Below are 24497 nucleotides of genomic sequence, written 5' to 3'. Positions count from 1 at the left end.
TCATGCAACGTGAAGATGTCTGCTGTGAAAATGCAGCTCCGGGCCGGCTGGCTCCTCAGAGTAAAATCCAACGTGGAGAAGTGTGTGGCACTTTCACATTATCCCAGCGAGTCAGCGCACTATCCAAAATTATTTCTATCCTATTTCTCCAGACAAGTATCTAAAAATAAAAAAAAACCAATGAGGAAAAACAGCATGATACATCTATATATAATAATACTAATGTACTAACTATCTTTATTTAGTTATCTAATGGCACTCGCTGACTGGAAAATTTAAGCATCGCAGTCAATTTTTACTATGATAGTCCTTTTACGTGAAGTCCTACTTTGTTACAATGACATAAGACAGTTTTTTAATTGGTGGATGAAAACAAATGCGACCAAGGCCTAGTTTTCTTTTAACAGATAAACCAAACAGTAATTCCAACAGAGTAGAAAGCCTGTGCGCGATATTAATCAGCAACAATCACTCCAGATTAAACAATTAATCTTTCAAGCAACTCATTTGTAGCCTATATATTAAAGTCATAGTAAAGAAGCTCTTATTATCTGTTTTTCTGTGGGTCTACAGCTCAGTTTGCTCTTCTTATCTATGACTTCTCAGGAGGGCAAGGCCTCACTACTGAGGAATGTGTGTGTGTGTGTGTGTGTGTGTGTGTGTGCGCGCGCGCTGAAGTGGTCTCACTGCCAGGACTAAATTTGCACAGCTGCTTGACACAAGCGAGCACATTCATCTAAGTCTGAACCACACGCTCACGCACACACATCAGTGGTACTGCCAGGGATACCAAGGCTGACTTCATTCAGTCCCAGGAGGCGTAACTTTTAATCATAACCAATATTCGCCCAAATGTCATCACAGCTGAGACAGAAACTGTGTGTGCTCGTCCCTTCATGCAGCAGTTTTTCGAGCCAGTTGTACAGTCTGTCCTCAGTCGCCTGCTTTGATGCCTCCAGCACCAGCACAGGATGGCTGATAGAAACATCTACAGCACCACCCGACTTTAGACCGAACTGTGCAGACATCTGCAGCTCAAACCTCACTTTGTATAATCACCCACCTATGAAACCCACCATGTGAGACTGGTGAGCGTAGTCTGGTTTCACCATTACAAGGACCTTCCCGTAAAACATTAGCCCAGCTGTGTCTCGCTTCCCTCCCCCTCGTCTCTCATTTCCTGACAAAAAGCTGTAGTTTTAGCCACAGGTACTGACAAGGGACTTCAAAATCGGCTTTTCACAGCTGAGAGTGGACCAGTTTGAACTCGTTTGGCAGGTTAAGGCTGCGGGAAATTATATGTAAACTAATGCAAACTCTTTCAATGACTTTATTTTTGGATTTTTACCCGTTTAGAGCATCTGAGAACAAATAAGCTACGAGATGAGAACGAGCACAATTCACTCAAGTTAACGTGTCTTGGATTGGAAGCATTTCGGAACTACCAGGTTTGCTTTGGTTTTTCTTCCCAAAGTAATCCTAGATGATCACACACTTGTCCTGAGAACGGTAGACGAGCCTCATTTCATTAGTGTTTATTTTCTGTAACAGACCAAACAAAGCTTAGAAACAGGAGCTGCGTGACCGATACTTGGAACGTGCAAGTACTGGTGCGGTTCACTTCTAAGCATTGTGAAAGCAACGCAACATTTCTCTTATCACTGACATTTCACGCATCATTTTTTTTAGGCCACATCAGTGTTTCCAATAGTGATGAACATGTTACTAGTAAGCTTAAAATATCTAACGGAAAACGATGAGATGAAAAAAAGTAAGCTGTTCTATTTGAAAATATAGGCTTGCTCACAACTTTCCACCACTTTGGAAAACCTTGCTTCTATTGATGTTAACAATTTTCTTGATAATAAAGTAGGAGTAGGAAGTAAAGATCAAAAAATGATTTTTTTCATTGATGTTGATGTTTTTGGTTTTTTCCTTTTGATTTTGATTTTGCTTGCGTTCATTACTTCCCTAGGAGCCCCACTACCTTCTACAAAGTGATTGCACTTTTATAAATCTGTACAGAGATTTATAAAAACCTGCAAATATTAGTGGTTATAGCGAGATTTCACCTTCATGACTGGTGAGTTGAAACAATTAGTTAAAGTAATCAACCACCTTTAAAGTTTTTTTTTCTCCCCTCCCCAAGGCAAAAAAATTGACCCTTGATCCAGCACCAGCAACGTAGAGATTTGCAGCTCTTTTGTTTTATCATTTTAACCAGGGTTGATTTTGGACTTTTAGACAAACAGATGTTTGGAAATGCCATCTTAGATACTAAAAAAAAAAAAAAAAAAAAAAAAGAAGACATTTTTCAATATTTTCTAAAATTTCAGAGCAGCTAAATGGAATTCAACCATCAAAACTTTGATTTGCACCTGTGCTTTTTAACTATGACGTGAAAAAAAAGCCTATCGATTGTCAGATTAACCGGTTAATAAGTTGGTTGCAGCACAAATCACTGCTTTTCTGCATTTTAAAGAAAGCTATGGTGATTACAAAGAGCACATTACACATGTCACTTGAGTACTGATAGATATTTATTAGAAAAAAAGGGGAGCAAAGCATTTTTACAAGCCAAATACCTGTGGTAAGAGACTGAGCTACTTGAGATATTATCAAGTTTTATCCTGCATTAAATTACGGAAGCCACAATCGGCAAGCAAAGGAGAAGAAAACTATATACAAAACAAAAAAAACAAATGACAAAACAAAACAAAAACATGTTGACAGTGTAACATCAAGAATTCATAAATAGGCTGAGGCCCCTTTCTGGACTTGAAGCTGTTAAGAGGAAGATCAAAATGGGGTGGCACTGGGTTAAAAAGAACTACAAGGTAGAAGTGGTCTCTCTTTGCTGACACGGGAGTTATTTTATCGAAGCTGTGCTGAGGTCAGGCTATGAACTGATGCTGGGAGTGTGAGGGAATATCTCGTCAATGGGTTAAAAAGGTCTACAACACTCATCGGGAGCTACGGTGACTCACTTTTTGCATGCCTAGTCTACAAAGACGAATATACACCCTGCCTTTTTGTACAAGTATTGCTAGTAAGACAGTGAGTACACATGGGAATCTAACAGGGGGCTGAGAGACAAGCATGTACAGATGCTTCACCTGACTACCTCCCAGCCCCCTGCTCTACACTAATAATCTCATTAACTTCCAGAGGCTCTTCACTTTTCAATCAGCCATTCCCTCTGCTTTGTTCAGCGGTGAGTTTCATACATCCACCCTCACATGCCATTTTTCTTTAATCTCTTAAACCATACACTGCTTATACTAAAAATGGATTTCTTTGTTATAGCATGTGAGCCTTGGAACAGAAACAACCCCATCACTACTCTGCAACAGCAAGACTGTACCACACAAACATTCTGGTATTTAAGCCACTGAGCTGGTCTTGCCGCGGCGGTGCTTACGAACTTCCTCCATCAGATCCTTAAGATACTGAATCTCTCGGCTGATGGACTCCGCCTTCTCTGTCAACTCTTGATTCCTCTTCTCCAGCTCTTCGCACTCTGTGTTCAGCAGCTCCTGCTCAAACCTCTTCTTCTGCCGGTAGCGAGTGGCTGCCGTCTTGTTTTGCTCCATCTTCTTCAATTTCTTCTCGACAACCTTGGGAGCACCAGACACCGATTTGACCCTGGAAACCTTGGCCGAGGGGAAGGAAGCGGTAGTGGGCTCCGGTTTTGAGTAGGGTTTGGTCCATGAGGAACCAGCTGTAGAGGAGGGGATGGGAGGGGGAGAGGGGAGGCGAGGTGGTGAGCTAGCAACCGACTCGATTCCAGAATCGTCATCGTCGCTTGATGGAGGAGAGCTTTTAATGGACAGGTCAGGCAGAGATACGAGGGAAGGTTCATCTTTGTTGGGGAACACCACCACAAGGTGACTAGAGGTAGGAAGGGTAAGCACGATGGGGCTGGTGGTCTGAATGCTTCCACTGAGATCTGGGATGATGGTGGCAGTGAGGGATGTGGCCATTTTCTCTGCATCTAGCACATCTACTTCACTTCCTAGCTCCAATGTGTAGGCTGGAGAGGGTGGCGACAGAGAGGGAGCAGGGGAGAGAGGCTCAGACTTCATAACAACCTCCTGATCAGGAGCCATCTCTGTCTTCTTGGCCTCAGCTGCCCCAGGAAGCGGGAGCTCCAGAGGGAGGGAGGGGATACTGGGCAGTGACAGACCTAGCTCCAGGCTGTTGGGCGAGGTGGGGAGGGTTGTGTCGAAGGAGTCTAGATCCAGATCCATGTGGGAGTCGAGTGATGCCAGGAGATCCTCGGGGGAGCTGGGAGAATCATCAGATGAGCAGGAACCAATGAGGGAATCCAGGTCAAATTCACTCAGGTCAATTTTCTCTGACATCCAATCCATGCCTGTGAAGGCATCATCTGCTGACGAAGAGGATTTACGGATTCATTTTAATTTACTCACAATCATAATGAAATAGAACTGGGATACAAACACTAAAGAATAACTTCAGGAGTATTGAGGGTGCTCTTAGGTAATCGGGTTTTCAGTGAACACAAAGGCAAGAAAGTATTAAACGTCATTCAGTCTTTATATTAATTTAATCAATAATGGACAAATTAATCTTTACAAACACCCACCCTGCATTGTTCTGTTGAGCGAGGCAAATAAACACTCGAGACTGTACATTCACGAGGAACTTGATGCTTTCAACTGATGAGTCACAATGAACTCACTACCAGTGAATGAGTAAAGCAGTAAACCACCACACCCACCTAGTTTTTAATTATGGTGTGTGTGTATTGTCTTGCAAAAGACAGAAGGCTTTGCATGTTTTCATATTCACTAACACGTTTAAGTCCTAAATGTTTTAAGCAACTTTAATTCCCCATCTTTCATTTTTTGGCTGCAGGAATGTGTGGCATTTTCTTTAGAAGGGACAAAGTGACTAAGTACTCTATCATCTAGGACGCGCCGCCTGCATGGCAATCTTAAACGTTTTACTGACTCAAAGCCACGTATGTAAAATATTTACTGCTAGACTGAGAGCAATTAACATTCCCCACTTCACAACCACCTTTAGCCCTTTTTGGCAAGCAAGAACTCATTGACGCAAAGAATGTGCTTCTTACTTAACCTCTAACTTCTTTGTCGCTTGATTTTCCTTTTATCTTTTTTACTTTCTGTAATACAACGCAACTGTCTCCAGTCTTTTGTTCCGTTTTGAGAAGATTATTAAGCGTTATCTTCTTCAAAAATTTAAGAAATGGAAATTAGCAGTCACTCCCACCTTTGCCATTGTCTGCTCCAACATGGGCGTCGAGCAGGTCGCTGGCACCCAGCCAGGGGAGGGACAGTAAGTCCGCTCCGGCCTTGGTTCCCAGGAACGTGGAGGGATGGGTAGGAGGAGGAGGAGAGGGGGGTGGGGAGGCACAAGGGAGTGGGGAGGAAGACATGGTGTGGTAGGGAGACAGGGAGGATGTGTAGGAGAAAGAGAGGGGGGGCGAAGCTGGCGCCTTCCCCTCTAGAGAGGAGGAGGGAGAAAGAGCTTCTTCTTCATCTTGGTCCAGAAGGGGCCCCATGGGGTCAGCCGTCAGAAATGAGGGCCCTGTGGACAAGGACTTCCTCAATAAGTATCTAATTTTTCTGGACAAATTACATAATTATTCCACTCGTTGAACAATGAATAATCAAAAACCTGTTTCAGATCATATCCCTGCTAAGTATAACCATCTAAAGCCACACCAGACTTAAAAATCAGGGACACCATCAAAAGTTTCAGTAAAGTAAGATGATCAAACATCTGTTTTGAGACTGACCTAAATAATCAAAGTTTTCCTTTTATTCCTGATGTCAGGTAACAGTCTAGGAAGCTAAACTTTACAGTCTGCCACACTTCCCAGTTTCTCCTCCATACTGTGCATTCTCTACGTTCAGTAATGTTTATAGCAGTGCTTTGGGAACATGTGTCATCACAACACCGACCTAAGTACAGGGCCTCCACGTCCTCCAAGGCCAGCTGGGAAAGTGTCATGGCTGCTGCTGGTCAGTGGTAGCCGTGAAAGGGTGAATAAAAACAAAGGCGAGTCCAATGACGTTAACAAGTCGAGGGGTTTGGTACTGCTGTCGACGGCAGCAAAGCTGAGGGTGGTTGCCGAGAGAGACCTGGGTAAAGGAGATGAAGACATGCAAACAATGTCATGGGGAGAGAATGCGGACCACAACTCGGTTCGAGTGCTGATTGATTTAAGAGATAGAAATGTGTGTGGAAACAACTCGGGATCTTCATGTTCACAAAACAAAAGGAAACCACCACAGCAAACAAACATTCTTTTATCTGATGAACATGGTGCTGGGACCAACAAAATGTATTGATCGCCTATGGAAACATTTTGCCATATGGTTGACAACACTTTGAGTAGGCCAACCTTATCCGTGCCTCTGAAAGACTCCCCATAGTGTCTAGACTTCTTGAAACAGCTGCACATTTCCAGTTTTTAAAAATCAACCTTCATGGAAACAATGCAACTTTTTCTTGTCAGTGTGGGTTTGCGTCGAGGCTTTTCACGCCTCTCGTGTGGGGGAGGGAGGCTAATTTTGGCTAATCCCTTCCACTGAAGTGTCAACGCACCGTTGACGGTCAACGCCCCGCCCGCCACCGGGGGATAACATTTCCTAATTTGGTCATGCTTTGGTCGCTAACCCCGCCCTCCTGCGTGGATACGAGGGAGGGGAACCGCCATTTTCACAACAGAGCCATCTGTGCGAGGGCTGAGCGGAAAGTGTTGTGCGCGCCATTTTGGACACGCCACGTTGTCAGTGTTTAGTACACACAAACACAACCAGTGTTTTTAATAATAAAAAAAAAAAAAACTTCACAGCCTTACTACTGCTGTGGAATAAACGATGACTTTATATGAGCTGCGTGTTAACGTTTCGCTGGCAGCTGAAACGGCCGCTAATGCGCCTCGACCATTAAAGACCAAACGGCTCACAACACAGGCTGTCGGGCTGGCAAAGACCTCAGCTGGCTGACTGTAATTAGATACCGACACGCCAACCGAAAACCCGGAAATCCACATCTCGGGATCCACTTTTAGTTTTCCCTGTAATCTTCAAGAATACTCGTTTTTGTTTTGTTTTTTTGGGTTTTTTTTTAGCGCGTCTAACTGTTAGTCAACAGGTCTGTTGACTTCCACACCACCAGCCGGTCGAGTTGACATATCCGCCGACTGAAACCAGACATTGACGGAGATGTAAAGCATGAACAAAATACTTACGCCATTTTGCCAGAAATAGCCAGTGCACTTAGCCGTTGCACTGCCGGGTTGTTGCCGCTGCAAGGATCGCCGCCGCACGCCTTCAGACTGCCATTTTTCTTTTCCTTTTTTTTTTTTTTCTTTTCTTTTTTTTTTCGCGCGGGACAGCTAACGACAGGTTCCGTTCGTTACTTTCGCTGTTGTGGAAAACGAAGAACGAGCCCAGGGGAGTGGCTCCGCTTTATAAAGAGCCGAAGCACCGCCCGGTCGGATTCCTCCGCGGGTGTGGCTTCGCGGCGGCGGTTCCGTTTGCTGCGTGACCGGCGGTGAAAGCAGTTTTCCGCTTCAGAGAGCGAATTTACAAACGGCGACGGACGCCGAGTTGTGGGGGCCGAGCGCTCGACTACCGCTGCGATCACTCCGCCCGAGTCTCGGTGGCGATTGGCTGGGACGCATATGCCCCATACGGTTGACAAAGATAGGTCCAAAATGTGGGGCTTCGAGCACGCGTTCCTCCCTGCGTAGGAGCTACGTCAGATACAGAATGTAAACACAGGGGCAGGGAAACAGCGTCGTGGGTCTTTTACGCGACTGACAACGTCGAATATCAACCTAAAGCATACATTGACACGATGCACATTTCGATGTACTTCCTTAAAAGAAAAAACAAACTAACACCTCATGACTTTTTTTTTTAGAGATACCGTACCCTGCATCCAACCCAATTTTTTTTTTGTCTTTAATAATTGTGTGCCTCTGGAACTCATTCTTTGTCTTTTGTGTTGTCGTTTAATGCCTCATTAGTGAGGCAAAATCAGTTTCCGCATCGTGGACGATTAAGAAAAATGAAATCAGATCTGTGTATTCTGTCAGATAGATATCCAGCCTTTGCCCTGCGGTGGGCTGTCCCTGCACCATATATTGTCGCCCCATATTAGTTGTTGACATGTCTCTGCATGAGCAACATTCGGTCTCTTTCCTGAATTAATTGCAGCTGGTGGGTAAACTTGATGAACCCACTGTAATTCACAGTACCAAGGGTTGGACGGCCCCCTGGCGGTCAGCTTCAGCTATCAAAGGTATTTTATTATTTTCGGGCTTTCATGCATTTCATTGTATACACGTGAGCAAACGATGAGCATAACAGTGAGGCTAGTGTTTGATTGTATGATACTTAACTATCGATTAGTTTAAGAAAAACATCTGAGCAAGAGCAAGAAGCAACAAACAAAATTCAAGTCAATTCCTAAGGATCAGCAGAAGAACCAGAAAAGCTGCTCTTTAAACCTTACCTTTCTTGTTTGTCTCATTTTCACCTATTTTTATTTTTTTTTACATACAGATATAACATGTCACACATTAATAACAATAATTAATAATCAACATAATTAATATGTAATATATTTATATTAACATTAAAAGCAGGCAGGAGAAGGGAGGAGGTCTACAAGTTAAAAAACCATTTACTCCCATGGACAACGCTTACAGAACAAGTCGCTGATTTGCATGAGCTCATCCAATCCATTAATGAGCTCCATTGCTAGTTTGCGGATTTTCTTCGCAAACTTCGACTCAAGGCCCTTCTTCAGCTTCTGCCCGTCTTTCTCTTTGGTGAAGTAGAAATCCATGCCGAGCGCAAAGCCTTGAATCAGCCCCGATGCCCTACTTTTAGCCTCTACGACCCTGGCACTTGCCCCTCCTGTAACGGCCAGATCTACCACCCTGGCTACCCTCACCGAATCCTTCCTAGCCTCACTCAGAACGGACAGACTGTGCTCCTTTAGCTTCTCCATGCCCTCGTTGACGAACTTCAAGCAGTCCTTTATCTCCACCATGAGGTCTTCGTACTCCTGGAAGATCTTGTCGATTTTCTTCCTGTCGTGAGAGGCGTTCACCTGGAAGAAGAGAATTCTTAATCCTTTACTCAATAGCTTTTAATACACGATGGTAAATTAAAAAAGTTAAAGCTACTCCGCATATACTTTTTTTTTTTAATACTATCTTTTGATTATTCTGATGGTATAACATTGTGTTTGTAGGGAAATAAAATAGTCTTGGTAAAAATTGGTGCAGTCTGTTTCAATCTTTGAGCCTATTCCAGTCCCTCCAGGATGTCCAGATGTCCCAATCACAACCATTAACGCAAATTCAACCAAGACTTGGTTTTATGGTTCAGGTTAGAATTAGTTTCAGGTCAGGGTTAGGGTGAGGGCAGGGGTTAGGCATTTAGTTGTGATGGTTAAGGTTAGGGTAAGGGGCCAGGGAATGCATTATGACAATAACAGGTCCCCACGAATTTAGTAAAATGAGGATGTAATGCCACTGTGGAGTGGCGGAATAAATGACTTGTATAAGAAGAAGAATTATTTTTTGCAATTTTCACTTGCTCAACAGTGCAACAGAGAGGAGGACAAAAAGAGACAAAAAATATGCTAGAAAAAATATTTTAAAAAGGAAAACATGCATCCACACCACAAACCGCCAACGAAGACACAGTTGAAACCAGAAGAGTTTGTTTCATGTCAGGTCACCTTATTGGCGATGGCTGCTGATGCACCAGTGACGCCGCCGGCTGCAGCCACGCCCACGCCCACTGCGGTGAGGGCCAGCGAGGCCCCCAGCGTGAACGGGGACAGTATCACTCCGGCAGCTGCAGCCACACCTCCCGCCACAGTTGTAGCTCCTCCGGTAATAGCGGCGATCTTTGTCCCCTTTGAGACCTTAACGTCAAAGGGAATTCTATGTCACATACTTCGACTGAACGGTGAGTCCAGCACATCGGAAATGTACCGTTGCAGTTTGTCAAAGTGAACTGAATCAGCTGAATGCCTACATGACCTTTCATCATCACACGGGCTCACGTTACCTTGTCTAAGTTGTCGGCGATGCCGAGAAGCTCCGAAGTGTGCTCCTTCAGGGTGCCTGCGTGTTCAGCCAGCAGGAGGACGTAAACCTGGACAACTTTGTGGAGCTGTTCAGCTTTAATCTTGATAATCCTGGAATTCATCACAACAGCATTTGATCAGATTATCATAACTGAGCTTTAATTAGAGGAACTCATCCAGTCTAATCTCTTCTTTCATTTTGAACATGTTAGCACGCTGACGTTAGCATTTAGCTCAAAGCAACGCTTTGTCTCCACTTTTTTCTCCAGAAAGAAAAGATGTTGCCGGATGTTTTGAAAAGATGTACTTACTGTGTTTCTCTCCTCCCCGTAGGGTTGAGGCCTTTGCACAGTGAATCCCAGGCTGCAAGTCAATAAAAGTGCAGTTCAGCAACAACAAGACGCCAGACTCACTGGGAACAAGGATAGTTTCAAACCGGTTTTCTTACTCACATTTGCTTTCCTTCCACCAACCCAACAGAGAGTTGGCATCCTGGTAGAGGATGAGAAGTAATTTATTACCAAAGCAGCTGAAAAGACAACGTATTCCTCGATATTGTTTTAGTAGAATAACTGTTGTAAAATAGTTACCAGGATTTCATTTTCATCGTCCGGCTCTTGTTTTGGAGGTTTGGGAGGCAGCGGAGGAGGTTGTGCTTTACAGTTACCATTAATTGATTGTCCGGCAGTCACCTGAGGAAAAAAGGGACAATCCAGCTTGACTAAGTGAAAGAACAAAGAGATGTTTTTTAGATCTGGCTGGTCAGGTTTTCTTCCCCGTCTCAGTTATCTGATATGGTGGTGATTTTGACCGCAGAGGCAATCTGAAGGTTTTCACTTTCATCCTCTCCGTGCCTTGCCTGACCTCTCTGCTTTATCTTATGGCAAATTTCGCTTCTGCAGCCTTCAGAATTGACAGCTCTCCATTACTTTGTCTTTGTTCTTCCACACAGTTCAGGACTTGAAGGATCATTTTCTCCCTTTTTGCTCGTGTGGTCTCCTTGATCCACTCAAGTACCTTCTTCTAATTCTGAATGTGGGATCTTTACTCTTGATGGAGTTGATGGAGCATAATTACATTATACGATTACGGCTTGGCGTGGATTTATCACATCTAAATAGTTTTTTGTGTGTGTAATCAAATAAGGTACATTTGAGATACTTTCATGACATTTGTTAGCCAGTTTAAAACAGTTTTATTGTTTAAACATACATATATTTTTAAAATATACATCAAGAAGAAGACAGCTATCTTATGCTTTGGTATTGGTACTGTTGGTGGAATTTCATGGGCTTCTTGCTGCGCCTGCAGTAGCCAAATGAATTAATACAATTTTTCCCCAAATTTCCCCAGATTTCCCCAAATTGGGATTCACCAAAACCCCCCCAAATTCTCCTAGTTCACTATTGATAAACTGGGTGGAAACTTTAGGGTGTGCGGTCACTACTGGGCATTTTGACAAAAAGATGAGAAGAGCTTCGTTAACTTTAACTTCTTTTACTTTAAGAGTTGATTTTGTTCCACATCATGCTTTCATGCTTTCAAAAAAACAAAAAAACAATGGTGCCTTTACTATTTCTAGGCTGCCATTTAGAGTTTCACTTCCTCCCGAGCTCTTTTTAACAGTCCACTTCTTTGGCGACACTGGTGGAGGAGTTGAGCAGACCAAACCTCCCTGAGTTTAAATGAAAAACAGAACAAAAAAAATATGTTAACAGATAACACTTAAATTTTGTCACAGACAAAACACACAGTCAAATTTAAAGATATCAAATAACTGATACTGTATATAGTAATACCTCATCCAGAAAACATCAGGTACATAAAAAAGCATTAGAATTTGACCGTATACAGTGTGCTGAACCCTGATTTATGACCGTGTGCACATATTGACAGTTTGACGTGACCTGCGGGTTTGATCTCATTACAAAGTAAAGATTACTGAGCACCGACCTTTGGAGATTTTGTGGGAGACTGAGGAGTGGAGCTACACTTTGACGGCTCGGTGTCTTCAGTTTGGTCTCGAGGACTAAACTGTCTCCTTGGCGCTGGAACCGGGGGCTTTGGATTCAGAAAAAGAGGAGGCATAATTCATTACACATTCAAGTTGCTTGGAGTATCTGATGACACATTCTGCAACATATTACAAAAAGTTTAACCAATCACTTAACTTTATTAGGAAAGTAGGGGATAATTCATTCTATATTTTGCCATATTTTATTTTCCCCAGTTCCCTCATTGGTCTGACATTTATCTAAATTGTAAAGCTGCAGTTTACAACTTTAATGCAAATTCCAGAGTATTTTCCAGAACCTTTCCAGTCCTATCCCCAACCTGACTCTATCAGTATAAGTGAGAGCATCAGTGTGACAAATGACATAGTAACTGGGATTTGGGGGAAAAGCATCTGGGATTGTAAATGTTGATCCCAAAATTTTGACCGTATACAGTGAACCCTGATTTATGACCGTGTGCACACATCCACAGTTTGAGTTGACCTGCGGGTTTGATCTCATTACAAAGTAAAAGTTACTGAGCACCGACCTTTGGAGATTTTGTGGGAGACTGAGGAGTGGAGCTACACTTTGACGGCTCGGTGTCTTCAGTTTGGTCTCGAGGACTAAACTGTCTCTTCGGCGCTGGAACTGGAGGCTTTGGATTCAGATAAAGTGGAGGCATGTACATCTGTACATTGCAGCTGCTTGGAGTATCTGATGACATATTCTGTAACATATCTTTCAAGAACTCCAAACCCACATTAAACACTTACTACAGTGCACGAGTGCATGTATGTGATTAAACGTGGTCCTAACTGGAGTCCTATCCCCAACCTGACTCTATCAGGGTCGAAATCTATTCGTCCCTGCAAAATGATCTGCCAGAAAAAAAAACGGTTACAAAGCAGCTGCTGTGTAGATTCCTATCAGATTCATTGCAGTGTTTTAGGGGAGCGTAAATATGATCAAGACTAGACTTGTTAATCTGCATTCCTAATCTGAACACTCATCCATACTGCGGTATCTGTCAATGTGGACACTCCCTGCTAAATTTGAATTCAAGACAACTGAACTGTTAACTGAACTCGCCAAGCATGTCAGACAATGTTGATGATGTCTTTGCTGTTGGCCCACTCACATCTTGTTTACTGGTTTCACTTTCGCTCTGCGCAAGAACCTTGATCACGTTCATTTATGTATTTATCCATCGGAACGTGGACATTAGCTCAAAATCATCTAGTCAAATATGGAAATGATAATTTTTTTTTTTTTTTTTTTTTAAAAAAAAAAAACAACATTCAATATCCAAGCACATCAGTGTATACAGTAGGATGTGACAAAGTTAAAGAGCTGACTCAGGAACTGCTAATTGTTGTATTGGAAGCACTGTTTGCGGGTGCAACTCATGATTTCGATGGAATACTTTGAACTATACATGGTTGAACTAGTACAGGTTCAATATCTGATACCCAACTTTCAGTGTTAGCGATTGCTTCGGAGTGACTGCAGGTTTATAAATGAAATGTGGCTTTTTGTTGCGAATGAAATGACAAATTTCATGAAAACAGCAAGCCCTGTGATGGAACTGAAAAAGTGACATGTGAAGGTCTGATGATTTAAAAACTATCGAGCAATGTTAAAGACATTTTTTTAGCCAAGAAAGAGAGAGAATGAAATAGTAGTACACTCAAATCAGAATAAAATACCCTTTTACCTGTCCCGCCGGTATCTAGCAGTGCACATAGGGGTTTTAATTGCCATGATTTGATGTTATGAATCTCTGAAACTTCTGTTGCCATTCTAATACAGTGGAGGTGAATGGAATTATGTCCGTGCTGCTCGACGCATGGAAGATGGCATTTTAAAAACCTCAACACAAACATATTTCCAGAAACAGTGTCACTGACATGTGCAGTGATTCTCATAAAATTGGAAGTACAGTATTTATTTGGTATAAAGTAGTTTGTGGATTATTCAGAGTAATCAGGGCGATGTTGACTTTTTTGAAATGCCATATCAATTGTGAAGTTTTAAACAAAATTTCCCCGGAGGATCACCGATTCAAACTATCTCTGCATGCTAGATACCACAAGCAGAAAGAGGGACCATACAGATACACATTGTTTCGTAAAGACAACAGATGTTATGTACACAGGGCGCCTGGCTGAAGGTAATTGGCAGCCTACCCGTCACTGGCTAACCTTTCAAACCTTCACTTTTAAACCTTAAACGTTCAAAAAGCCAAACTTAATCTGCTTAACTACATTTGAGTAAACAGTCAAGTGGTGTAATGCTTTCATCTTATGTCTTACCTGTGACATGTTGCGAATTTTTGCAGTCTCTCCCCCTTGCTGTACTCACGCCGACTGACCTCAAAGTCTCAGCTACTTAGACGTGCGACTGACATCTTACGACGTTTTCATTCCCCGCCAGTCAGACATCTGCATTCTTGTTGTGAACACACCGGTGAAAAGTTCTGCTGTTGTTGGAATGAAAAGTATCACCGAAAGTAAAAATCCATGGCCAGCAGATAACAGGCTACGCAGCCTTGCACGCCGACACGCACTGTTTCCCATCTCCGCATGGTATCATAGGATGTACAGTGAGAGCATCAATTTACATGCGACAAGTGGAGAGCTGATTGAAATTTGGGGGGGGGGGGCAGAGATTTTAAAGATTTTATCATTCACTATTTTCCCGCTGCACTACACAACTTTGCGTTACTGCAACGGCAAACTGCAGCGAGGGGTAGCTCAAACTTTGTTACTTCAACAGCTAAAGCTTCTTTCTGTCTTCATGCACGGACCAGAATTTTCATGCTCGTCGAATCCATTGTTCAACCTGTTTTTCTGGAAAGACTCTAGTGAGTCACGGTCATGGCTAAGCTCATACAAAGACATCAATTTAAAACAAACAAACAAACAAAAACAAAAACCAAATTCTTTTTTTTTTCATGTAAATTTATTGCTACTACTGCCTGAATGAAAATGTGAATAACAGAGTAAAAGTGTGACTCTTGATATTGAAAACTTACAAAAATGCAGTATGCTATTTCTGCTCAAACATACAGATAAATATTTTTAAAAATCTAAGAATTTCTGGTATAAACCGGACTATTGTGATTGGAATTGTGACTGGAGGAGACCACCATATAGAGAACAATCAATATATCTGTGTCTGTTACAATTATGGAGAAGAAGTTGAATAGATTCAATGAAACTCTCATGTGTCTCTATTTTTAACATGTGAAAACAAAGTGACCAAAATGAGGTGACACACATGACCCATGTGAGAGGTTTCAGGACAATATTAGGTATACGACAGTCCAGAAAGCCCCACTGATAAACTGACTGGCTTCACATAACTGATAACTGTAACGAGTCATCTTTAGCCAGAAATCCTGAAACATGAACAAATGACGTGGTGACCTTCAAGCTGCCGTGAGAAACTCTTGATATCAAAAACCCGGAACAAATGTCCGCAGCCAATCATGGTGGTGTTATGAATTACAGCATATTATTACTCAGGCGGATAAATCAAATGTTCCCTGTGTGTGGTTGAAGTCCTGACACAAGCATAGATTCAGCGTATACGAGCATTTCTCCTCAAAGTTACTTGTTCCACTGAAGAGACGTGAAGTGGAGCCAACTTCCAGAACATAACCTGGTCCAGAAATCCACTTTGATCCACAAAAAGCAGCCCCGGTGTTTCGTCCGATGCTGCTGCGTCTTTGTGTCCACGTGCGCTTTATTTCCTCTCCTCGACAGTCCTGCCAAAGTATTCCTTCTGGAACTGCTGGAACTCCTCCTCTGTGAACAACGACTGCGGCTCCTTGGGCTTCTTGGCGGCTCGGTCCGGACGGTTCCTGGACTGTCTCCCGGAATTGTGACTCAGGATCTAAGTGACAAGAGGAGCCAAAAAACGTCATTTGACAGACAGTGAAGAGAAGCAGAAGCAAATATAAAGTAGGAGTAAAGTGAATCCCAATGATCAAATAATATAAAATGAATCATAGATGAATGACCTTTGGCCCACTGACAAGCATTTCAAATCTGTTCAGTAAAATTTCAGATTTCTGTTAGACCTGGCGAGATCCTTCCTTAACTGCTGTACTTAACGATTTGATATAAAAATGACATAAAGTAATGCAAAGGATTAATCAGATGTAACAGGAGCGTGATTGATGTCCTTCTTACCTTCAAAGTGTCGGAATCTGCTGTTTTGTAGCCAGATTCCATAAAGTACTTGAGGTTTGCGCTCATCTGGCTCTTCCCCTGCTTCTTCCTGAACTCCTCTACAATAAACAGCAAAGGAGATGAGGAAGTTCAGAGCAAGATGGTATAACAGATGCTGTAATATGTACAAAACAAACACCAGAGGGCTACTAGTACTCCAGTCACGTCAACTATGAATACTCTCGGATAAAATTTGTAACATTATGGCAATGTTTTCTTTTCTACGCTATTATTCTCCACATGAAAGGGGTTCTGTTTGCGACAGAGCAGTCATTCAGATTGCAAATTTTTGTTGCAGAATACGAGCAGACTGACCCACTGCAGACTTGACCCTCTTGTCTTTGACAGTGGCCTTGCTCTTGCCGGGACCCAGGCGACCCTGCAGCCGCTTGACCTGCTTGGTGACTCCCTGCCGCTTGGTGCTCACCAGCTCCATCACAGTGGCTGAGCTGGGGGTCTGCTGCTTCTTCATCTTCTTCTTCTTCTTCACTTTACTGACATCTGGCAGGGTGCACAGGACATAGAGACCAGAACACCAAATTTAAACAGAGCAAAATATTCATCTTCGTGCTTGGGTAACTGATTGGCCAATACACTAAAACATTTTGAATGTAACTTTGATAAAAAATAAAATCATTACTGTAATTTGACTATAGATTACTATATAATACAATTTATAGTAATATTACAAAAACATTTCAGTAACTTAACAAATGGTAAGATCAGTTTGTGTTTCGTTGTTTCATAAGAATAAATACTTAATCAGCTGGACTCCTTAACTTGTGATGGGTGACGGCCATTGTTTTGGAAAGACATGCTTTCCAAAACATTTCAATTTCTGCCCCGATAAAGCAAAACGAGCATCCGGTCACCGGTTTCCTATTTCTAAGACGGCAGCAGCGAGGAAAACAGAGCTAACCACATCTGTTAATACCAAACCGGCACTGTGTAACAACGCGAAAAATCTCCAGCGTTGTTCAGAGGGCACCTGCGTCCAAATGCTAACGCTATTTGGCTAGCGAGTTGAGAGGCTAAACGGACCTTTAAAATCATAGCTAAGCAGCTCCAGTCCTCTCCTGACCAGCGACGCCGACATTCTGATTCGACAATGAGAGGCTCCGTTGAACTGTCCGCAAGCTACATTAGCAACAGGCTGCCTTTACTGCTCAACAGCACCATGCGTGTCCGTCAACATCCGGCGAGCGCGTCCTGTGTGCACCGAGTAAAAGCAACCGGCTGGGCGCCAGTCGAAGATTGGTTCCTACCTGGATATTATACTACTTTGTAACGACTGCTACTACTGTTACTACTACTAATACTACCAACAACAACAACAACAACAACAATAATAATAATAATAATAATAATAATAATAATAATAATAATAATAATAATAATAATGATGATGATGATGATGATGATGATGATGATAATAATAACATAATAGATGTATCCGCATCCACACAGGAACATGTTCAGAGAAAATGAAAAGTATTAAAAACATCAAGAGGAGTGCAGAGGCAGTAGCATACTAGGGCAATCCTTGTCAGGCTTAGGATGTTTAAAAAATATAGGCCGAGGCAGCCACCAAATTAGAAGGTCACGATAATGATAAAGTTTTCCAAAAGTGTGTCCACACTATTGACAATACGACACAATAATACCAAGGTCAGTTCCCAAGGCGCGTGAGTGCGGGGTGTTGCACGGACCAGGTCAAACCAGCTGCAAAGCTTAAATATTTACACACTGGCGACGGACCTTGGCAGCGATGTTTCTGCAGCAAACCCCAATTTTGTTCCGTCCCCGACCCTCAGTGGCCTTTGGAAATGAACTTAAAGAAGCTGGGCTGACTCCTCAAAGAGAAACAACGCAGCCTGCAGTGTCGCAGCGAATGCGACCCCAGGCAAATGACTTTTTCTGACTTCTGTTTGGCTAAAATCAAACGAGTGAGTTTCAAAAACCGGCCTCAAAGTGTCACCGCCTCCATCCACTCACAGCTGTTGCAGGATGAACAGGGGGGCGTGTTGTCTCCCTCTCAAATGGCCCTTGCTCTTTACACCGCTCTCACCCTTGGGCACGGGATTCGGTGCATCTAGTTAAACCGCAGGAGAGCTCTGAAGCCTGGCTGTCTCTCCGGGATCAACCATGGCGCTCCGAGCGAGGACTCTGGTCACCTCCAAATGGCTCGCAGAGGCTGCGGAGGTGCATGGGAAAGTGCGCATCTTGGACACGTCTTGGTATTTGCCCAAACTGCGGCGCAACGCAGAGAGCGAGTTCAAAAAGAGGCACATACCGGGTGCGGCTTTTTTTGACATAGACCGGTGCTGTGATAAAACCTCTCCCCTGGACCACATGCTGCCGACGGAGAAGAGTTTCGCGGATTATGCGGGGAGTCTGGGAATAGGGAGCGACACGCACGTCGTGGTGTACGACGCCAGCGAGTTCGGCGCGTTCTCGGCGCCCCGTGTGTGGTGGATGTTCCGGGTGTTCGGGCACAGCGCGGTCTCGCTGCTCAACGGGGGGCTCAGGAACTGGGAGCTGGAGGGTCGGCCCGTGAGTGACAAGTCGGTCAGACCGGCACCGACCGAGTTCAAGGCCTCTCTGAACCGCTCCTGGGTCAAGACCTACGAGGATATCCTGGATAACCTGGACACCAAGGGGTTCCAGGTGGTCGACGCCAGGCCGGCAGGCAGGTTCAGAGGAGTGGACCCCGAACCCAGAGACAGTAAGTGGTCTATCAAAATAAGGCTACAAGCTCTTTACCCAATTTTAGTCCTGTATGTTCCACTTTGTCAGGAGCTGTATCCTTCGGAAAAGTTCAGAGTTCAAACAACCCAGAAAATTATGTTCTAAAGCTTAAAAACAGCGGAAGTCTTCTTTTGTCCGTGGAGATGTTCTTATATGTACCTTTCTCCAAGCAGAAAAGGTCAGTGTGAAATAAAATGAAGTTTCTTAAATCTAATTTCTTAAACCTAAACTAAAAGATTTAAAAAATAATGATAATAAATTTGCAGATCATTAATGCTCCTTCTTGTCTCCCATTTCTTAGCAAATGGGCCCCTCAGCCTGGGGCCCTACACTTAACAGGGTATTTGACGTGTAGGTTATAACAATAATGTGCCTCTCTTCCAATTACCACAGTCCCTCACGGACGAGAGCAGTGAGGATGATGGTAATGCTGAAGATGATTTGAGGGATTAGGTCCATTTGCCCCGTTAGTGTTGGGAAAGAGTTAGAACGCGACACCGGCTTCTGTCGAGGCTTGAGGTTTGATTCATAGAAACTGTGGTACTTGCTGGAACACTTACAAAATAGTCGGGATCACCCCCAAAACGAGCAGGCACGGGGGAAAACACAACCTCCTGAGCGGAGGTAGAAGTTTGGTAGCCTTTAAATTTACTAAGCCTGTGGAGCAAACCCGCAGCTTATGACGGTATCTTTCCATTGCATAGAAAAACGGGTTTCTACCATAGGACTGGACCATAAATTTCATAATGACTCTGCTTGTGTTTCACTATAAAAAGCACACGTGCAACTTAGGGGGTCGCCCTAAGCGGAACGAATCCAGCTTTGTTGATTCCATTAATCAAGTTTTCCGATCAGACACTGCTCGTGGATCAGGATCAGAATAGGAGAGGTGTTGAAGAGCAGATATGATGCCACTATACAGTGAAAACAGATAGGAAAACTGTTACTACAGCAATTTGTGTGTCCAGTGACTGGCAGTCATGTTATGTTGTGACACATCGGTCTATTGGTTTTTTGTTTCACGCCAACATCACTGCGGCTGAATTCCTGAAAGCTGATTAGTAAATCGGTATGTTTGTCCTTTTTGATTTAAAAAAAAAAAAAAAAAAAAAGAAACATGACAGCAAGTGCTTGTCAACCTGGAATAAAAGTTGAAATGAATATCATGAGTAATTGTTTTTTCTAAAAAAAAACCAAAAACCTCAGAATATAGTGAAAACTGCCTGCCAAAGTATCCTAAAGCCTTTAAAATGAATAAAATGATTAATGTAATGTTAATGATATCAAATCGCTCATCTTATCTGACCGTCACTCATAAAAAACCCAAAGATATCTAGTTTATTTTCACATGAGACAAAGAAAAGCCCATAAACTGATAAGCTATAGGCATGCTTGACATTCTGACTTGAAAAATTACTTAATTGTTGATCAAAATAGTTGGAACATGAACTTGCCGGGTAGGAGGCACGATTGGTAATCACATTTTCATCTGTTGTGGCCCCCCCCCTAAGTACAGTGTTTTGATTTCAACTTTGATTGAAATCTCGCCGGCGTTTTTCTGAAACGTCACACAAAAGGACAGGTTGGGATGTTTAACAAACAAAGTAGTGGACAGAAATGGAGCTATTGTATATCCATGAAAGTATCAAAACAAAGAGGCTCAGCGTGGGATCAGGCTTGCAGTGGAAAACCCATCCTGAGCCACTGAGTACATGACTTCCTCGTATTTGGCCTTTTAGCAGAGTTTGCTCTGGACAAACACGGGCTGGTCCTTAATCGCTGAACAACACAAACACATAGGGAGAGCGAGCAGACGGGACGTGCTTGCATAACCATTGCGTTTTATCTACAGCCGCTGACCCATATGCTCACACACACACATACACACACACACGCGCAGGAAACGAGTGATGTTGTCCATACATTGATATGTTAATTTGTACAGATAACAGTCCTTATGCGGTGATAAGACACACACAGTGTGTGTGCTCCCGCATCGCATATAGTTCTTCACACAACACGCGCATCGCGCGCACCACACATACACACATAACACACAAACAACATAGTGAACAGGTTTGCTGTGCCGGCACGGTGGCCGTCCACTGGTGAAACTCCATATGTAGAGGCAGCGTCAGCAGTGAACTCTGACCAGACGCACGCTGACTGTCGCCATTGGACAGTGTGCATTCTGGCGATGCGTGAGAGGGGTCAATGTTGCCCTTCTATTTTGTTTTTTGGAAAATGAAGACAAGGATTTAGCAGCATAAATCCCCTACATTCATCACTTTGGAGTAGAACTGGCCCTTTTTGTTACAGCTGTCCAAAGGCTGATCCTCTCAATCAGGACTTAGAATCAAAACCGCAAAAAGCTGGTACTGAACACTTGCCCAGATTCATTTTTTAGACACACATTTACAGATTTCAACATATGAGTGAAGCAATAATAGGTAGTATTTCGTTTAGATAAAGTTCTTGTACAGCTGCTTATGCTTATACAGTGTTTAACATTTGAAAAGTTTGTCTTCTTTTGTTAAATAATAATAAATAATAATAATAATAAGTTTTCTGTAGAAAAATTGTATATATTTTTCAAAGTAAAGTACTGAAAAACTGTCGTTTTGGCATTGGTACTAAAACTCGCGGTACTGATGCATCTCAAGCAGTAAGCCCTACTCACTCAACCTACAGTATAGTCGACGGGTGACAGAGTAATACAATAAGAGCACTAGCTAAATGTGATGTCTCTCCCAGTAAGTGTGTGTATCTCGCCTGCCCGACAGCCTGTGGGAATCGCTGTCTTGGTAGCAAAAGGTTTTTTTTTTAATGAAAAGTGAGGGGAAACAAAGGTGTCAACTCTGCTCTGTCAGCCTGGTTTGACGGCGAAGCACTTATGCGGACCTGAGGTCAACATCCGAGTCTTGTTAATGATCACACAGGATGCCGTATTGAATGTGTATTCGCCCTCTTGTTTCCCTTTTTTTTAAGTAGGGGGTAACCTTGCCTCGTCTGTTTGTATCCACAAAAAAAAAACCAACCTTATCCCTTTTCTAAAGGGTTAAATAATGCTAAGTTTGAGCTGCGGGTGCAGCTGGAGTGATGCAACCCACTGACCTCTTAATCTCTCGGATACATGCTGCTCTCACAGCTGCAGGTTCCGTGTGAATGCCCGAGTTTACCGTCAGACTGGAAGGTGAAGTGAGATAATTAGCTACTGTAACGCTGCAAGAGAGAAGCTGTGGGGGTGCGGTGCTGCTATCTTGACCAGAACACGTTTGCAACACTCTTAACACAGTTTTTTTTTTTTTTTTTTTTACCAACACGCATCTTAGCGCAACAGTTAAAGGACAATTCCGGTGTAATTCAACTTGGTGTATTTCCCATGAGTGTGTCTATTGTGGCTCCATGGGTCGTGCTAACTTTGCACTCGCCACCGCCATTGTTGAGATTGTATGAACATTTGTCCAGTCGGACTCTGTCCTCTGTCAGTTTTGGGGAGGTGAAATAAAAGTGTCCAGGAGGACGATGTTGATAAGTGCTGAAAAATCGTTCCTTCTAGTTACACAGCTGGAATTACTATAATCCGTGGAGACATCTGTCCTTTTAAAGTCTGGATTCTGCAGGTTTCGGTTCAGGAGCACTGTCTTTCAGGACGGTCCTGTTGCCTTTCCGCCCGTTTGTTTTAGCTTCTCGACTGTTTACTCTGCTTGCGAGAAATACGGTCGACCACCACAGTGGCCTGACTTGTCCTCGTAAAACTCCACGGCACAATTCGCCACCGTTGCATCTAGCATTTTGACGGTATAACAACAACGAGGGTCGGCCGCACACATGGAAACAAAATGGCGTGCGCGGAGGGCGGAATGGAGAGCAGGCTGGAGGGAAAGGTGGCTGTAAACCACTCTGTTAGTGGAAGAGATGCGGTGAAACGCCACATCGTCCCATACGTTTGCGAAACCCTCTGGATTCTGCCTCACTGGCCTCCTTTCCTCGCCTGGAGCGAGTCTTTCATAGAGGTCGTCAGGGAATCCCAAACTGCATGGCAAACAGTTGCATGATTCCCTCTGGCCTGCCGTACACAAATAAATCTGTCGTAAGCTGCTCGCTAAATGGGAGCACATGAGTTAAGTGCCCTAGATCATTAGAAAAGAAAGAAATAACCCTCTACACATTACTGACTCTTTTCTCTCTCTCTCTAATTGACAGACACAGAGCCCGGCCACATCCCTGGCTCCATCAACGTGCCCTTCCACTCCTTCCTGTCCCCGTCGGGTCACTTCCTGCCCAAGGAGCAACTCCGGGCCTTGTTCGCCCGGGCGGGGGTGGACCTCGGTTACCCTCTCTGTGTCTTATGCGGCTCGGCCGTGACTGCGTGTCACGTGGCACTGGCGGCCCACGGCTGCGGACACCCGGGGGTGTCGGTGTACGACGGCGGTTGGTCAGAGTGGTACACCCGCGCCGCCCCCGAGCACGTAATATCTGAAGGACGAGGGAAAAGTTTGTGATTGGTTTGGAAGTAAAAGGAGGTGTGTTTGATGGTTTAAGACTGGACCAGACTTGGACTGATTGACAAGAAAAGAAGAATGAAGTTCTTAGTTTGTTGTTGGGGAAAGTGTGCTAAGGTTTAAAGGAATAGTTTGAATAGTTTTTGTGGGAAGTGCTTACTGCTTATTTGCTTCCTTGCAAAGGTTAGATTAGAAAATTGATACCGCTCTCGTGCCTGCTGGTTGACTTAGCTTAGCACAACGACGCGAAACAGCGGGAAGCAGCTAGCCTGGCTCTGTCTGAAGGCAATGAAATCCACCTACCGGGACCCCTGAATTTTTCCTAATTAACACGCTGTGTCTCGTTTGCTTACGCGCTGCACGCACAGAAATGTGACAACGGCAGGTTTCGGTGGCTTGATATTTAGCTCACAGACGAGAGCGGTGTTGGTCTTTTCATCTTCTGTAATTCTCCGCAAGACGGGAAAATAAGCAAAGTTCCCAAAAAATGTCAAACTCCTACTTTAACATTAAAAAAAATAACAGGTAATCTAAAGTATAGATCACTAAAGGGCGTTTTTTTTCCAAACACACAGTGTAAATCAGCTGAAGAACCAACAATGTGTGAACACTAAACTTGACTCATTAAGCAGTTTTGAAACAGGAGAGGGTCTTTTTATAGCAGCAATGCTTATGTCTGAAATACAGTATATTTAGAATGCTTTTTAGATACACACGCACACAAAAGGGCACGCAAACACACACGCAAACACACACTGCCTCAAGAGTGTCTCATTTCCTTTCAATGTATCCACTAGTGAAAGAAAATGATTCGCATCCAATAAATAAATACACTGGAACTAACTGTCAGTGATGTTTTGTCATTTTAAATGATACCTTTTTTTGTTTTGTTTTTTTCA

The 24497-nt window shown here is 43.4% G+C and overlaps 4 protein-coding genes across 7 annotated transcripts; 1 reads left to right on the top strand and 3 right to left on the bottom strand.

Moving 5' to 3' along the window:
* Window positions 1-2522: 2522 nt before the first annotated feature.
* atf4a (activating transcription factor 4a) lies at window positions 2523-7534 on the bottom strand. Of its 2 annotated transcripts, none has more exons than XM_040146692.1 (4): window positions 7250-7534; window positions 5955-6134; window positions 5260-5577; window positions 2523-4393 (listed from the first exon to the last, which is right to left on the bottom strand). In XM_040146692.1, exons 2-4 carry the CDS (start codon window positions 6001-6003, stop codon window positions 3384-3386), a joined length of 1377 nt encoding a protein of 458 aa, XP_040002626.1. In that variant the 5' UTR covers window positions 6004-6134; window positions 7250-7534; the 3' UTR covers window positions 2523-3383. The 2 variants fall into 2 exon arrangements, with proteins under 2 accessions (XP_040002626.1, XP_040002627.1); XM_040146693.1 differs by having other exon boundaries at window positions 2523-4390; window positions 7250-7529.
* A 1157-nt stretch (window positions 7535-8691) lies between these two features.
* Window positions 8692-14575, bottom strand: LOC120800384 (apolipoprotein L3-like). The gene is made up of 9 exons (XM_040146459.1): window positions 14423-14575; window positions 12067-12174; window positions 11687-11788; window positions 10704-10805; window positions 10566-10605; window positions 10425-10476; window positions 10095-10224; window positions 9760-9948; window positions 8692-9123 (listed from the first exon to the last, which is right to left on the bottom strand). The coding sequence occupies exons 1-9, from the start codon at window positions 14429-14431 to the stop codon at window positions 8692-8694; spliced, it is 1164 nt and encodes a 387-aa protein (XP_040002393.1). The 5' UTR covers window positions 14432-14575.
* Window positions 14576-15062: 487 nt separating this feature from the next.
* On the bottom strand, window positions 15063-18498 carry rps19bp1 (ribosomal protein S19 binding protein 1). 3 transcript variants are annotated; one of them, XM_040145791.1, is made up of 4 exons: window positions 18341-18498; window positions 16661-16846; window positions 16307-16404; window positions 15063-16007 (listed from the first exon to the last, which is right to left on the bottom strand). In XM_040145791.1, exons 2-4 carry the CDS (start codon window positions 16815-16817, stop codon window positions 15858-15860), a joined length of 405 nt encoding a protein of 134 aa, XP_040001725.1. In that variant the 5' UTR covers window positions 16818-16846; window positions 18341-18498; the 3' UTR covers window positions 15063-15857. The 3 variants fall into 3 exon arrangements, with proteins under 3 accessions (XP_040001725.1, XP_040001724.1, XP_040001723.1); XM_040145790.1 differs by lacking the exon at window positions 18341-18498 and adding an exon at window positions 18104-18240; XM_040145789.1 differs by lacking the exon at window positions 18341-18498 and adding an exon at window positions 17387-17599.
* On the top strand, window positions 18464-24465 carry LOC120800038 (3-mercaptopyruvate sulfurtransferase-like). The gene is made up of 2 exons (XM_040145792.1): window positions 18464-19070; window positions 23300-24465. Exons 1-2 carry the CDS (start codon window positions 18491-18493, stop codon window positions 23596-23598), a joined length of 879 nt encoding a protein of 292 aa, XP_040001726.1. The 5' UTR covers window positions 18464-18490; the 3' UTR covers window positions 23599-24465.
* Window positions 24466-24497: the final 32 nt, after the last annotated feature.

This window comes from Xiphias gladius, chromosome 15 (genome assembly GCF_016859285.1).
Source record: "Xiphias gladius isolate SHS-SW01 ecotype Sanya breed wild chromosome 15, ASM1685928v1, whole genome shotgun sequence".
Lineage (NCBI taxonomy): Eukaryota > Metazoa > Chordata > Actinopteri > Istiophoriformes > Xiphiidae > Xiphias > Xiphias gladius.
This window is presented reverse-complemented; position numbering and strand designations above follow the sequence as displayed.